The following is a 16129-nucleotide window of genomic DNA, read 5'->3' as shown; positions in this document are numbered from 1 at the left end:
TCATTAAATCAAGGGGAGCTTTTAAAACTGATATAAATAAAAAGGTGATGTTCAGTTAACTGGAAAAATTCACTGGCGTGGAATGGCTCATAACTCAAAAGTGTCAGGGACTGCAGAGGTGAGTTTCTTGGCTTTCTATCTCATTTTATCAAATAAGTATTTACAAGTCCATATATATATATATATATATATATATATATATATATATATATACACACATACATATGTGTGTACCTATATTTCAAATAGCTTCTGATGTCTACTGTAAAAGCATTGACAAATAGGCCAGTTGGCCTTTCCATGCTAATGCATCACATAATAATCTCTATAGGGTGGATTCCACAAAAATCTCTTAGGCGTTGTCACTAGATAAAATATGAAGCTTCGTTACTCTCTGTTGTTGTAGTAGGCATTACATTTTTTTTTTAACAATGGTATTTTCTTTTGATATAAAATATGCATTTTAACTGTGCCAGAATTTATCTGGCATACTTGAAAAATACCAAACATAATTCCCTGTATACAGTGTATTTTCCCAGACCATGTTGGTGATTTGCCCATCTTTGAAACCTCAATAGAGATGGAATGAGCAACTTGACAGCCCATCTTTAGGAGCTGCATAATGACTTTGCTTCTAGTGCCAATGTTTATTGTTCTTTTTATTGCTTATTATTTATTGCTCTTGAAAAGATTTGGGGGAGAAGAAAGTCTAGGATAATGCAATGTAAAGTTCACACAGTGGTACTAAAACCTCCATAGTTCTTTTGCCTTTTCTATGCATTTGCAGGTTCTATATTGAATATGAATTTGAAGGACAGTTAGCATTCATCATATGGCTTCCTTCTAGGTCTTATTTTCAGTAAATGCTTCTTTATAAAGACCCTAATTGGGGCCAGTGAGATGACTCAGAAGGTAAAGGCTCTTGTCACACATTCTGAAAACCCGAGTTTAATCTTCAGAACCCACATAAAGGAGGAAGGGGAGAGCCCACCATGCATACCAATAAACACACACACACACTAAATAAAAGAACTGATGTATTTCTCAGGATTTCACTTCTATCAGAAAGCCAAGAATTTTCTTAGTATTTCCATCAGTGTGTTTGACTCAGGAAAGACCCATAGCTAGCTAGAACAACAGCTGGTTTTCTCCTTGCCTGCTCTCAACCTCAATGAACCAGACATCTACTCGCTATAACTAGGAGGCCCTGTGGTAGAAAGTGAACTTCCATCACACCTAACATTCTCCTTTAACCACTCATTGAGTTGTCTATCTTGATTAAAGAGCATTGACTTGCTTTACCTAATCTGTTACTTTCTGACTCATATTCTCTATATGTTCCATACCATAATGAACTGTGTGTGCCTTCCCCTCCACTGCTGCCCTATCACATGTCCTCCACATAATCCCAAAAATGTGTGCAAGAAAGTACTTATCCAGCCCAAGCAATGGTGCAGCTGCCCATGCACTAAGTTCCATACACACACACACACACACACACATCCAAAGACCTCTTTCATTTTCACAATAAAATCTGTACCATTTCCATTATTCTTGTCCTCTATTTGGGCTTGCATTATGTCTTAAACTGTGTGTGTGTGTGTGTGTGTGTGTGTGTGTGTGTGTGTGTGTGTGTGTGTGATGCTTACAGGATGTTGTTTAAGTCATCATCAGGTTTACCTTCCTGCTTGTGAATTTCATAGAATGAAGGATCTTGTTTTGTTTTTATACTATCTCCCTTAATATTCCTCACTACATCAGTAGTCAGGGGTGTGTGCTTACTGTAGCTCAAAACTGTGTTCTATGCAGCAGCAACAACAACAACAACAACCCTCACACGTTCTTCTCCACTGTCCTCATTTTACAACAAAACGAGAGAAAAGCGGCAAACTGGCCCTCTTCACTCTGATTGAATGGGGACTAGCTAATTCTGAACTACAGCCCAGAGTGTCTGATTCCCAGTTCAGCATATCTGTTACCAGGCAACCTTGACATGGGGCACTCAGAGCACCCACAGGACTCATTCCGGGAGGAGGCAGCAGGGGTGGCGCCCATGTGGTGCAATGGAAGCTTGCCTGCCCTTGAATAGAATCAAGAATCCTCACTGATAATGCACCTCTTTTTCACCTTGCCCCCTGACTCTAAATTCTCCCTGCTTAAGTGCTAGGCAATGAAATCATCCACGCTCAGGGAGAAAAAAAATCAATACCAGAGGCAATTTTGTTCATTTATCAACATTTATTCATTTAGACTACGGCAAAGTATAAGAGCAATTTCTTTTTTAAAAAATTTTACTAGCTATTAAATATTTTACGAAAAATTTTTTACTAGATCAGGTTAAGGAAATAGCTTGCTGGTAGGGTATTTGCCTCGCATGCACATTGCCTTGGATTTGATCTCCAGTACTAAAGAAAGCTGAACGGTGGGCAAAGCTAACATGCCTACCCACTAACGCATCTGTATTTGTATTTTAAAAGTAAAACCCAAGGTTTCTTACTTCACTTAAAACTTTGTACTTTCATATAGAACAAATGTGAAGTCTAGGGGATTCTAATGGATTCTCTTTGGCTGTGACCCATGGTTATGGGCAGAACAGCATACACACCATTTCTATGAAAAGTTGAAGTATATTAATTCTTTAATTTTCCATGATAACAAACAACACTCTCTTTACCTAATTATTCTAGGGCTAAAAGTTGAATTGTTGCATAGGAAAACCACAGGGAAGCATAACAGAAAAGTTGACAAAGGCAGTTATAACTTTTACGTGGAATCATAGTATAGTTCAATAAATACACTCAAGCCTGTAGTTTAAAAACAATCTTCCAGCTTTAGGTTTTGATCAACTAAAGGAAAGACACAGAATAAGAAACATGGTAGGACACATGTGATATCGTCCCTCTGGATCAAAATAGTCACATGAGGGCTGGGGAGGTGGCTCAGTAGATAAGCCATTTTCAGGGCACGAAGACCATGCAAGTGTGGCCTGGCGTTCAGCTCGCCAACATCCACATAAAAGCTAGGCAGGTGTGGTGTCCTCCTTGTTATTTCAGAGCCAATGAGGAAATATAGGGGATTCCCAGACAAGATGGCAGGCTAGACTATCTGAATTGGTAAGACTTAACCACATAAATAAACTGAAGAGCAACACTGACTACATTACCAGGTAAGGGCCTGTGCCATCGAGCTTGAATTTCTGAGTTTGATCTCTGAAACTTGCAAGGTAGAAGAGAACTCACTGCCACAAGCTGTGGTCTGATCGCCACACTCATACATGACCGGATACACATGCCCAGGCACCTGCACACACACACACACACACACACACACACACACACACACACACACACCTTTTTTAAAAAAGTGTTTAAAACAATTAGCTGGAGAACAATAAAAATAGAGACACCATATGCATATGCACAGCCACACCCACCCACATGTGCACAGACACACATGCAAACACAGACATACATGTGAACATGCATATGCACATGCACACCACACATGCAGATCTAAAAGCAAAAGAATAGTGTCAATCAGGGATGTCAGGAGCTGCTTCACTCTGATATAGTTGTGAGCAAACCAGCATTTAAGCTGAATAGAAGGACTTTGTCTTTATGAGGGGTCAGTGACTTCTGATGACACTAAATTTTAAGTCCTGCTGAATTAGCTCTCCTATGTACCTTAATTGTAATATTTAAACCTTTCAAAATGTAACCCTAAATTAAAAAAAAAAAAAAAAAAAAACTCAAGTGTCTTGGTAGTGCATGCTGGTGTAGTGACTGAATTTGGCTCATTTTATGTGCAAGTTAATCACCTGATTTAATGATGTATCCGTTCACTTATTTTCTGCAAGATATTTATCATAGACACGATGACATTTTTCACTGATGGCTGTACATAGTAAAAATGAATAATAGGTAAACTCTGTTTAGCCTAATGGAGAAATGTGTTTGATCTTTTGACAGTGAATTTTCAGTGTGAGAAATCTAAGAAAGGCTTTGCTATCGAGTGTGCATTTCAGACTACAGCATGTTGGAGTGAAAGTGTTCTCTTCCACGGCCTTCTGTTCTTATTCATTTCTTCTCCCCTTACTCTTTGCTCTGGGGTATATATTACTCTTGTACAGTTCTTCAGGGAACTGTAAACTAGAAAGACAAGGAGAGCAATACATCTTGCTTACAGCCTTGTCTGATCCTATCTGTGAGGCTAGAGTAAAGAGATTAATGTTTTACTTGATAGGGTTTAACTTTTGAAGTTTTTAAAACGTTGAGCCAAAACTCAGCGAGACTGTGGTGATGTAACTTAAACGTAAGGAAAAGATGCTGTTTTGATGTGCTTGTTCTGAGATTCTTAGCTTTGGGCCATTAAAGTTCTTATTTAAAGATGTTTGCAGGTTACACGCATGAAAGGTTACTTGAGAAGCCATTTCATCATATTGGTGCCCTTCTTTCAGCAAATTCTATTAGTTTTGACTTTTGCCATGAAGGTAGTCAGAATCTTTGTAAAGGAAAACATTTTTGAAAACTCTTGTTGGGTCATAAAATGTCTGCCCATCTCCAACTAATGGGTAGTTATTAAAACCTGTTCTCTTTTAGTGGCCTTTAGAAAAGAAATGGGGGAGGGAATAGAAAGTCCTCGACTATAAGCAGGGTTACGTTTTATGAGCTCTCATCTTGCCCTCTCAATTTAAATCTTCCCTGACAATTTTAGAGCCAACAAACCTTGGAAACCAAGGTTAATTCAGAATTGGGTGGCATGTTAGCAGAACCTGTTTTTTAAAATGGACATTAAGTTTCTTCTTTTTTATTTACACACACATACATACACACACATACATGTGGTCAAGTACACTTCGGATCTCATTTTGTGATGTCTGTGTAATAGTTTTATCCGATGATAAAGCAAAAACAAAAATTGTCTACCAACTCTCTTGATTATACTGGAGAAACCAAGCCAGACAGTTGCCCCCAAGTCTGACACAAGGAGCAGGATCGGCCCTGGGCCCCAGGTACTTGCAATTAGGTGCTTGCAATCATCCCTCTTCCTGCTGTCATGCTGTGCCCCTTGAAGGGACACCAAAGTCCCTTCTACTGTGCTTTTTGGAATAATTCGATGTTCAGCACATCATCCAAGATGGATCATTTAAAGCTTAATTGCCCTTTAGACTGATTTGTGATATGTCTCTGTCACTCTTTTAACAGTGTTAATTTTATAAGCCAGTTTTATTACATGCACGTCATGGCAGGGAGAAAGATATTCTCTTTTAGTCTGGATTCCTCTTTCAAGTACCTTTTCTTTGAATACCAGGAGGACTAGAGAGATGACTCAGCAGCTAAGAGCACTGGTTGTTCTTCCAGAGGACCAGGGTTTGATTCCCAGCACCCACATGGAATTACATATCTGTAATTCCAATTCCAGAGGATCTGATACCTTCTATCTTCCAAAAGCACTGCCCACATATGATACACATACAAAGTACAAACAAAATACCTATGCACAAGAAAATAAATTTTAAATTAAAAAAATTTAAATACTAGCAAATAACAATGAGAGTTGAAATTGAGTATTACTGATTACTTAAAACGTCAATGGGATAATTAATGTTTATCTACAGAACTGTTTTGTAATTTTCCCCTAATTACATGCAGGCTTGAGACTCCAGAATTCCTGAGATAATTACTTGATGACAATAACAAACGGGTGGAATGTATTGAGCCATACACTGCAGGATCAGCGGTATCTTATCACTGTGCCTCAGGCAATAAATCAACCTTTAATTTATCCATTCACTTATGGGCATTTTGACAATTCCAGCTCCTGTGTTGCTGGAGTGTTGTTGTTGTGTGTTGTGTTGTGTTTTAGCCCATGGTTTTATGCTGATATCTTATGGGGTTGTCAAAATAACAAACAAGGAAGCAAATAAGTCATTATAAGGTGGCAAACAGCAGTACTGGAAGCACTGGAGGGTAATGTGGTAAACACTGAAGGAAAATAGACAACTATGGGAGGGGATATTTGGGAAAACTCTCTTAAGAGAGATGTTTGAATAGGTTCCCAAAGATGAGACTAAGCTGAGCTTGCAGGGAGCAGACACCATGAAGGTCAGCATCGAAGCTGACGCATCACCACTTCCCTAATCCACTAACTGAGAACAATACCATCTGCCTCCATACAGGTCATGTGAATACTGTGCTGATATCAACAAGTTTAAATGCAAAATGATTCATCTTGACTGACTATCAAACAAAGGGGGAAGGGAAACTGAAATCTCTCCACTTTCAGAAAGAAAAGAAAACTATTAGGTGACATGAAAGTACAAGGAAGCATTTAGCAATCCGTATCAGGCCTTTGCAAATACTGCATTGTGTGATCCAGGCTGTCAGAGTTGGCATTTGTGGCCCGCAAAGATCTTAGAGTGTGAATTGGCTTGAGCCTTGGAGAATGGATAGATTTGATGGGTTCAAAGGATGCGGTAAAATGAGAGAACTGCCTCCATAAAGATGCTAACAATGTCAGACCCTGAACAAAGTTTGAGACTATGAAGTCTCACAAAAGACAGCCAGAACAACCTTGGAGGGAACAAAGATGATAGACAGGCCTGATAGGCATTGTTTAAAAGATTAGAACTGCCAAAATCATTATGGTTTCTTAAACAAAAATGTTAGAAATGATAAAGTTTATTGGAAATGAGAAAACCTGATGGCTAAGGTAGGAAAACTGTTTTTAATCGTCCACTTTGCTTTACCTGGTGATGAGAACATGGGCTATACTCATCTTCAAGGGAGCTAGCTGTGCACAGGTCACTTCAGAGTTAACCCTGCTTCACTTTCTGGTTAATAAATCAGATACCAAGTCCAAGGGTCTCACTAAACATTATCAGTGATGGAACCAGGGAAGTTTATCTGGATATTCAATTATTAACTCAGTGTGGGACAGATTAAGTTTCAGAAAACAGCAAGGTACCCACATTGCGATGTGTCCTAATGAGTCAAAGAAAAGATCGGGAAGAACATGGTCATGTGGCCAGGTGATGAGAACCTGGGATGCAGTTCCTTAGCTCATAATTGAGCCATGGAGGTGGGGAAGCATAATTCTGTCCAGAGCAAAATTATCTAAAGAAACAGCCTCAAACAGTAACTATGGTACCTACTTGAGGATATATGCTATTATGATCATAAAGACTACACCTAGCCTATAGAGTGAGCACTGTTTAAGGCTCATAAATATAATAACTTGTGTATGCCTTTCCACAGCTCTCCAAAAGCAAATGCTACTGTTATCTGCATTTTCTACACAAGAAATCCTAGGCTCAGAGAGGGGGCCAAGATGGATTAACCTGAAGCAGAGATTCAAACACAGGCATTGTGCCTTCAAAGCCTGAGCCTTTAGCTCACACACCATATGCTTATATTGAAGATGGTGTTTTAATTGCATAGTTTGACTTCTGTCTTATGTAACTGTCTTGAAAAGGAGTTAATTAACAGTTTTAAAAGTTGGGTGAAAACCAGAAAGTCCACAGATGGCCGGGCAATGGTAGCATAAATCCTTACCATAGAAGACAGCCTGGAATTCTCAGGATAAAACAAAGAATTGGGGAAGAAGAATGAATCCCTGGATCTATTTTATTATTGTTATTCTCTTCTTCCTATGCACTATTATTGCAAGAAATTCTCTCTTTCGATGAAAGTTGATAATTCGTGGCAGAAATGACCTCTATTTTTTTTTCTTTCCGTATGCTACAAATATATGTGTCTTTATTTTTTGCACAGTGCATCAGTTTACCTCAGTTGATTTCCAGGGTTTTCGTTTGGAACTCCTTTCTTTCTAACTTTCATTGTTAAATGAGACTTAGCTTCGAAAAGAGTAGAGTTTGTATGGTGGTCTTCATATTAGCATTACCAGGTCACTGTCCTTTGTGAAACCCAAACCTTTGGGTCTCTCTTTAGTGAGGCTCAGGTTCTGGAATAGGAATTTTGAGGAGTCATTCTCTCTGGAGAAAAACACAGAGGACTTCCTTGACAAGCCCTGTGGGCAGTGATCACCCATTGGTAGAGGAAGGACCTTAGCGTTGTACTCTGTTCTGTTTGTCTGGCCTTTTCGATCTTGGAGGAGGAGGTAGAAGGGAACAGTGCACCACACTCAATCATACAGTTTAAAGGTAAGGCGACAAAGTACCAGTCTGGTGCCATAGCTGCTAGAGGGAAGGTATGTGTCTGTTCTTCCTTGAGTGACCCTGCCAGGACTTTGTTTTGAACTGCGAGCTGAACAGACGTCATCTGACCACCCTTCCCAAAAGCACACTTCAGCTCAACGGAATTTTCTGCCAAACATTTCATTGTTTTAATTTAACAGCAACAAGTTCTTACTCTCACATTTATGATTATTCGTGATTTTACCATGTGGACACCGCCCTATCTGCCCACGCGCTCGTGTGGTCGGTCAGACAAGTCACTTTATCCTGCAGGTTCCTCGTGCGTCCATCTATGTTAGAGTGATCCCCCAGGGGAAGAACATGGTCACACCTGACACCTCTCGCTAGGCTTTTCTTAGCTCCAAGCCGGTGTTGTAGCCATTCACCTAAAGACCACAATAGAATCTAGCTGACTCTTATTATCTGTGTTTAAGTATTTATGTGAATCTTCCTACCATACCCTGGACATACAATCTGTACCTAACTTAACTTTTACCTATTTCATTTAACATCATAGAAAGCTAAAACTGAAGGGCTTAGATACTGTATACAGTTATCTCTTTCTAAATCTCCTTTTTTTCCCCCCTCTGTGCCCCACTAAGTGTGCCTAGGATAAACCTCCTACTTTTCAAGCTAAGAAATGTTGTCCAAAAACAGTGAGTTCATCTCCTGGCCTGCATGTAGAAGTTACCTGAATTGTTTATGGTGCTTTCAAATGCCTGCAACAGCAGATTCAAGCCGAGCGAGCAATTAAGATCAAGGAAGTAAGACCCACTGAATTGTGCTACTTTGCTCTCTCATCATACTAAGGTAGAACCAAAGTTGGACATAAGAACCCCACAGTGCAATAGCCCCGAACTAGCTCGTAATCTACTACTTGTTTCAGACAGAGTTACAAAGTAAAGTACTAAATATGGATGATAGTGGAGAACATTTATGTTTTACTTGGAATAGTAGCTTACTTAATTGTTTAACTTTTCAGATATTTCGAAAGAAAGCAGTGGAACTTGGGGTAAAATTGCTACCTGCATTTCGTACTCCCTCTGGAATACCTTGGGCATTGCTGAATATGAAAAGGTAAAAGTCTTCATTTTCAACAACATAACTTTAAGGCGGAATATCTGAGATTGTGGCCTTGCGAGATGGTTAATTACATGTACGATGCTGACAGTGGACCTCAACTGAGTGTCTTAGCCCCGGGTTGGAAGCTCTTAGCCCTTCAGTGTTCTATGGCCTCAGATGGGCTGCTGCTGTGAGCTAACAGAGTCCTATCAGAATCATGTGAAGCAGATTTGAGCTGAAGTTTTCTCTGTTTTACAGTGCTCTTGTATTACTGGTACTGTCCCACTCTCTAAATACCAAGAGCATCTCACCTTTTTAGTTATCGGGAAAGCACTTTGGTTAAGAGATTCCTGAGGTTACCTACTAAGAGAGTTGTTTAAACCATTGGAAATGGAGATGTTGCAAAAGTATTAACACTTAGACTAAATCAGACTTTATTTAAAAAAAAAAATGCTGGTATATCTGAATATCTGAGGTCGGGAGCAGCTGAGACTTTCAAGTACATGATTATAAAGAGCAAATGGTCCATTGACATATCAACCAGCCCCTTTGCATGGAGAAAACCAGCAAGCTAAGACCTTAAGGACGGTGTCTCAATTGGTAAACAAAAACAAACAAACAAACAGGCCAGCCAAATACTTTCTTGTGCTTCCCAAGGAAATGAGTTGAATTTTCATTGCAGTTTTAATATTTCATCAATTAAATCATTTTGTTTTAAGCTTTCCTTTCAACACTGTTCTACCCAGAATTTACTGATAGCATGTGGGCCTTTTTGGCTAATATATGATGGTGATGATTGCTATCATGATCAACATAAATTGTGATAGATTCTTTACAGGTGTTTCACATATGATCCGCAGAAGAGCTCACCATGGTCACCCCTATTGATTCTCTACTTTGTTCATGGGGAACTAGAGTCACAGAAAGATTAGGGATCTCTCACGCCAGACAGAAAGTAAATGGGAGTGCTGACATATGTGCCAATATGTTTATGGGCACAGTGATTCAAGTCCACAGAAGTGCTTTACTTACCTTAGAAACATTACCAGAAACCACAGAGTACTCTGACAGAATCAAAACACTTAATTACTACTTTAGTGACATCGTATCCCCAAGTTAGACATGAAAAATCATGGAAAGTAATCATTGTTTTTTTTTTTTTTCCTTTAGTGAAAAAAAAAAAAAAACCTTCAAGATTCTGTTTTGTTTTCATTTATAAATTACCTGTATAGACGTTGACATTGCATTCAACTTGTTGATAAGTAAATCTGTGTGCCTCTCTTTGGGGCAGGTTGGCCATGTTGAGGCAGAAAGACAGAGGAGTCACACTATAGGGCTGTATTAAATTAAGCTAGTTTCTCTACCAAATAGTGTGATATCTCGGGATTCGTTTTCTCACAGATGTGGCTCCTGAGGCCACATCTGTGACCTTGCATGTTATCTTTTCATGTTCTGTAGGATCTGCCTCTGAGGTTGGCCTTTTTTTTTTTTTTTTTAATGTTCTTTGTATTTGGCTCATGCTGGATTTCTCTGTTACCTCCCAGATCTTCAGACTTGGTATTTGTAGGTAACATTCTGACCAAGATACTGCTTCCTTCCCTTCGATAAGATCTGGTCAGGAAAACACTCTACAGTTAGCTCACGTCCCCTCCCCGTGCCCACTGAGGAAGCTGATATAAGCATAGCAGTATGCTAATGGCTTACCAAGACACTTGCTTCTACATTTTCTCCTGCTTCTTCAAGGTTTTGTTTGGAGCAAGCTCTATAAATTCTGCAGGCGTGTTTATAAACTGGAAGGCAGGCTATTTCAGAAGGCTTTGGTGATCCTTCCCAGGTTAACAGACTAAGATTTTGATCAACCTGGACCTTTTCTGATAAAATGGACACTCCTAAAAAATAATTAATAATAATAATAATAATAATAATAATAATAATAATAAAGAATGATATTCAGTTTCCAGAGCACTAACTTACCATGCGCATACACCTCAGCCCTGAAGGCTAGATTAAGATACTAAAGTAGACACTGGCTCTAACTTTTACTCCAAGATTCACTGGAGCCAGTGCTGAGGCTCTCTGCAGTTGAACAAAGAAAGCCTTTCAAAAAACCAGGGGAAAAGGATGGGCCTATTTCTTTGCATATGTTGAACTGTGTAGTATAATATTTAATTGGCTGTGATGTTTCTTGAAATCATTGTAAATATTATTTTTATTTTGTTTCATGTTTTTCTTTCTAATTAGTGAGGTAGATTTCCTTAATGAAATCTTTAGTGGACTACAGAAATATTTTTTACTACACAAAGGAATACTGTTTAAATCTTGAATTTTTTTTTTTGTGTGTGTGTGTGTGTGTGTCTGTGTGTGTGTGTGCGTGCATGCACACTGGTCAAGAATTCTTTAACTGGGACATTCAGATTTTTTTATAAGACCATCCTTATTTTGAACAATATTCTGTATTAGGGCATTGCTTCAAAAATTATAAAACAATTGTTTATGACTTTTTAAAACAATATTGTATTTATTTATATATTTCCAATGTTCTCTTTTAAAGTAAGGGAAATTATGTAATCATCTGGCAGATGATAGGAGCATCATTTTCGTTGGTGGTGTTTCTTTGGGGGGTTGCCACCATAGATGAGTCTTGTTGCTGTTTTCCCTACTAAATGTTTTATCCACTCTCATTCCTGTTTACCAAATAGCAATGACATGCTGCAAATTTACAAAATAAGCATTGGCAAAGTTAAAGTAGAATTCTTGGTACTCATCTGTCTAGTTAAAGCACATTAACTGAACCTAGTCTCTTTCCACCTGAAAAACTTGTGTTATCAACTTAAACTTTTCCCAGTGGGGGGAAATGGCACTTGGAATATGCCTGCAGCATGCTTACACAGGGTGGTTGCTGTTATTTACGACTGTCCTATTTCCTTTGAGTCTGTGTTTTCACAGTGAGGCCCAAAGACAGAAGTCAGCTGGCATAGAACTTTTCTAACCACTGAAGAATGTCACTAGTAAATTTTTTAAAGGAGAAATGAGGAATTGAGTCCAGCAAGATCCTATTTTCTCAATTATCTTCTCAAAACAAGAGAATGTTTGTAGACTTTATGCCCAAGGTATGCAGATGGCAGGACAGACAGCATGGGGGGAGGTTGAGGATGCTTTGTAGAATAGAACGGGCAGTTACTGCTGACTTGCTTTGAAACTCAGCACAAACTCCATTAAAGGGATCAGTGATTGGAGGCTGTGTTATAATGTAGCACTTTCTTCTCAATTTTGAAAATAGAAATACTGTCCTTTGCCAACATCCACAAAAAATGTAAACTTAATGCATTTACTTGTGCACATTTCCCTAATATCCAAGTTATCACCTAAAGATAAGTGGATTCTTTACTTCTCCTTTGTCGAGAAGTAAGTACTTCTTTGTGTCTCTGCTGTAATGTTGTTCTGTTTGCTCTAAGTCTTGGGAAGATTTTCTACTTCTGTTCACTTGATTTTACTGAAGAGGTTGACAGGCAAACCCATTCCCTCAGGATTCACAGCCTGGTTGTTAAAGCAGAGTACATATTTTGCATGTGGTGTTGCGAGCTCACATTTGAAATTTACAAATATAGGATAGTTTTGCCAAGCAGATATAACTGCTTACTGGGTTGAATTTAAAACAAGCAGCATTTTGCATTGGGAAGGTTTATGCATTTGGAGCCAAAATACCAATAGGCCAAATTGGATTTTGTTATTTATGTAAGCAGAAAAATATGTAGGGAACCTAATTTACTTTATGTGCTATCTTGGGAATTCTGTCCCAAACTGTGTATGGAGAGGAGCTGCGTGCTTTTCTTGCACCTATCACAAATTCTTAATTCAAGAGCTGCATTTTCAGTTGTGAGTTAGCTGGAATTGTGATTTCATAGCTAGTTGCCATTAGATAGCTTAAGTGTTACAAGAATTGACTAGACTAACATGCCTACCTCCCTAGTACTCTTGTGGGAAAAGCCTATGCAACTTACCCAATGTCTCTGCCAAACAAAACCAATGCCATGCTAGCAGATTAGATTTTTGTGTAACCCAGTTTCTTTAATGACAAAATGTCAAGGTTTGATGTCTGATCTCGTTACTACTATTAGCAAGGGGGCCCTGTGCATTTAATTTTTCTCAAGCTTGCCACAGAAAACTCATCTATGTGGGTTTTGAAATCAGGCATATTACTGTTTCTTTATTTCTAAGCATATTTCAAGCTTAGGTGTAGAAGAGACTTATATCAGATTTTTGGTTTTCTAAGGTGTGTTCTTAATTTAAAATAATGTAGTTAATGTGCCCATTATTCATTTCCATCACCAGACATACAATCTGGGCATTCTTAATAATTATTCTGTCTCTCTTGATAAATGAGTTAGTTTTTGGCTATATTGTATTATCACTTCTTTCTTTGTGGATTTTCTGAACCAACACTTGCAGGGTGGGTATATTAAGTTAGTGGGGCTCTCTGCAGTGTGCGTTTTTTTATTGCTCACCATCAGGGGATGTGCTGGGTCCTGACTGCTCTCTGTTTAGAGCCTCATTAGTCAGCAAGGTGATGAATGGTGCACAGCTCCCTCACCTGTTTTCCCCCTGCTTGGTAAAACTTTATGTGCCTCCTATTTTAATTATCTGATGAAGCACATACTGTATTATGAGTTGCATTGTTGTTTATATGCTTATTATTAAATTATAAATCTTATTGCCTGAAACAGGGTCTTAATTAGGAATAATACATAGCTTAATGTTTTCTGACAAAGAAAGATTATCCTATATGAATGCTGATAACCCACTTTCTGAGTTACTAATATTTGAGTTGTATAAAAATGTTTATACATCATATTTGGGAGTTTCGGTGGACAAACTGGAGGAAACTGCTTAGTGACCTAAATAATTTTAGTTTTCTAAATGTCTCACTATGATTTTACTTGGCAGTTGATGTGTATAATTCAACATTATCTTACTTGAGTACCATGTTTTAAAGTTTCTAGTTTCAGACTCCAAAAAAAAAAATGCATTATGTCTTTGAAACAGGGCAGAATAAAGTTTCTTACTTCAACTGCATAGGAGTAAGAGTAATAAGATCAATAAAAATTTTCCGAGTGAAAGAGAGCAGGCTGATTTAATGATTTCCTTGTATCTTACCAGACAACACACAGCTTCATTATCCTGCGGTATTTTACACCAGTGATCTAAGCACACTCACAGGCTCGGAGCTTCGTCTGACAGTTCATGCTTTATTCATGTCCCAGAGATCCTTTCCCAGCTCAAAGACAATTTCTACCAACTCCAGAAGAATGAGTTTTCTAAGTATTCTAAGCTGACTTCCTTTGTTGAGTTTATATTTCCCCCATTGGCTCTTTTGCTATTCCAGGTTTATATCTAAGTCACTTAGCCATTGCTACTCGCTAGGAAATACTCATCAACCTTACTTGAAGATCTTAAAAGTGATGTGCTTAGTACAGCTCCTGCCACCAAGGTGTGGTCTTGCACAACACACTACTGCCAGTGCAGGACAGGAGGCGAGAAAATCAGGAAGCAAGTGGTCTGGGAAATGGCCAGTTTTCCCCTAACCTTGTCACGGACCTCAGATATGTAGAAGGGTTTCTATGGGAAGGAATGGAAAGAATATGATGTGCAGGAAGGCTGGCGTTGAGTTGGACATCTCGGGGGGGCCGTTTTTCTTTCTCTTAGTTGGTCTTGGCTGGGGTTATACATAGCCTCAGCTCCTGCACCATCCTGTAGTCCTTTTGAATACTCTGCTTCCGTGCAAGTCAGACATTCTTCTTTTAATTTGAGAAATAGATAGGGTCAGCAAATCCTTGGTCAAGGCTTTGATATCATTTGAAGAGCGCCACCTATTCCTCACTCTGAAAAATAAGTAAGTAAAAGTCTCTAATTAACAAGCCCGCTTCCCTGGAATAGTTCATTACAGTAGCTAGTATATCAGCTAGTTAAAAGGATTCTTCTTCACCTGTCCTTGAGGCAGAGTTTCAGGTATGAAGCTGGCCTCAGACTGCTCACGTACCCGAGGGTGACTTGAACTTGCGGTGCTCCTGAGTCCTCACAGCTCAGCAGCAGCACACCTTGTTTATTGAGCTGGGATCTTACTTGGGGCTTTGTGCACACCACGCAAGCACTCTCCCAGCTAAAGAATTTTTTTTTCCTTTAGAAATTGCAACTCTAAACAGAGAATTGCTTTACCAGGGACAATTTTGTAAAATAAATGTAATCTCTCAAATGGGGAAAAAAAAATAAAACGGCAACCTCTTTCTAGCTGCTCCTTCGCAATAGTGGAAACAAGTGTTTATTGGCATTACCCCCATGACTTTAAAACTTGGGCCATTTCTCTTAACTATCTTGAGTTTATCTTTCATGACTAAATCTAAAATAATAGCAGTAATAATGAACTCAAAAAGATTTTTGTGGAAATCCAATTAATACATGAGAGAAATATTGCAGAGTAACACGCAAGAAAGAAATACACGTTGGAGTCATTCCTAATGTCCGGCCTTACTCTCAGTATTGAGGATAATGCTATACATAAAAGTGGCATATAAAGTGAGGGAGACAGGGACATAGCATTTCAAAAAATACTGAACTGGCATATTAATTGTTTCAAGCTGAACTTTCTTAAGAACCATTGCCTGCAGAAAGGACAGTTATTCTGTCTTTTCCTACATGCAATAACCTGTAATATTGGGGGGAGAAGTTCCCTTCATATACAAAGCGAAAACGATAGCATTGTTCACCGGAGGATGGAATTTGGTGCCGAGATGAGCCTAAACTCATGGTTTTAACCCTTAGCCCTCACTAGTATTCCCTCCCCTCCTGACATCTCAGTGAGCCCTTGGAATAGACTCC

At 38.8% G+C, this 16129-nt stretch overlaps 1 protein-coding gene across 2 annotated transcripts in view; it reads left to right on the top strand.

The window, feature by feature from the left end:
• Window positions 1–16129, top strand: part of Man1a1 (mannosidase alpha class 1A member 1) — a 171184-nt gene that overhangs the window by 90589 nt on the left and 64466 nt on the right. For both annotated transcript variants that reach the window (XM_029542453.1, XM_021204538.1), the window contains exon 6: window positions 9177–9271. In XM_029542453.1, the coding sequence (XP_029398313.1) occupies window positions 9177–9271 (95 nt within the window). The remainder of the gene's footprint in view (window positions 1–9176; window positions 9272–16129) is intronic.

The sequence above is a fragment of the Mus pahari genome, chromosome 9 (genome assembly GCF_900095145.1).
Source record: "Mus pahari chromosome 9, PAHARI_EIJ_v1.1, whole genome shotgun sequence".
Lineage (NCBI taxonomy): Eukaryota > Metazoa > Chordata > Mammalia > Rodentia > Muridae > Mus > Mus pahari.
Note: the sequence above shows the minus strand (reverse complement) of the source record. Positions and strands in the feature narration are given on the sequence as shown.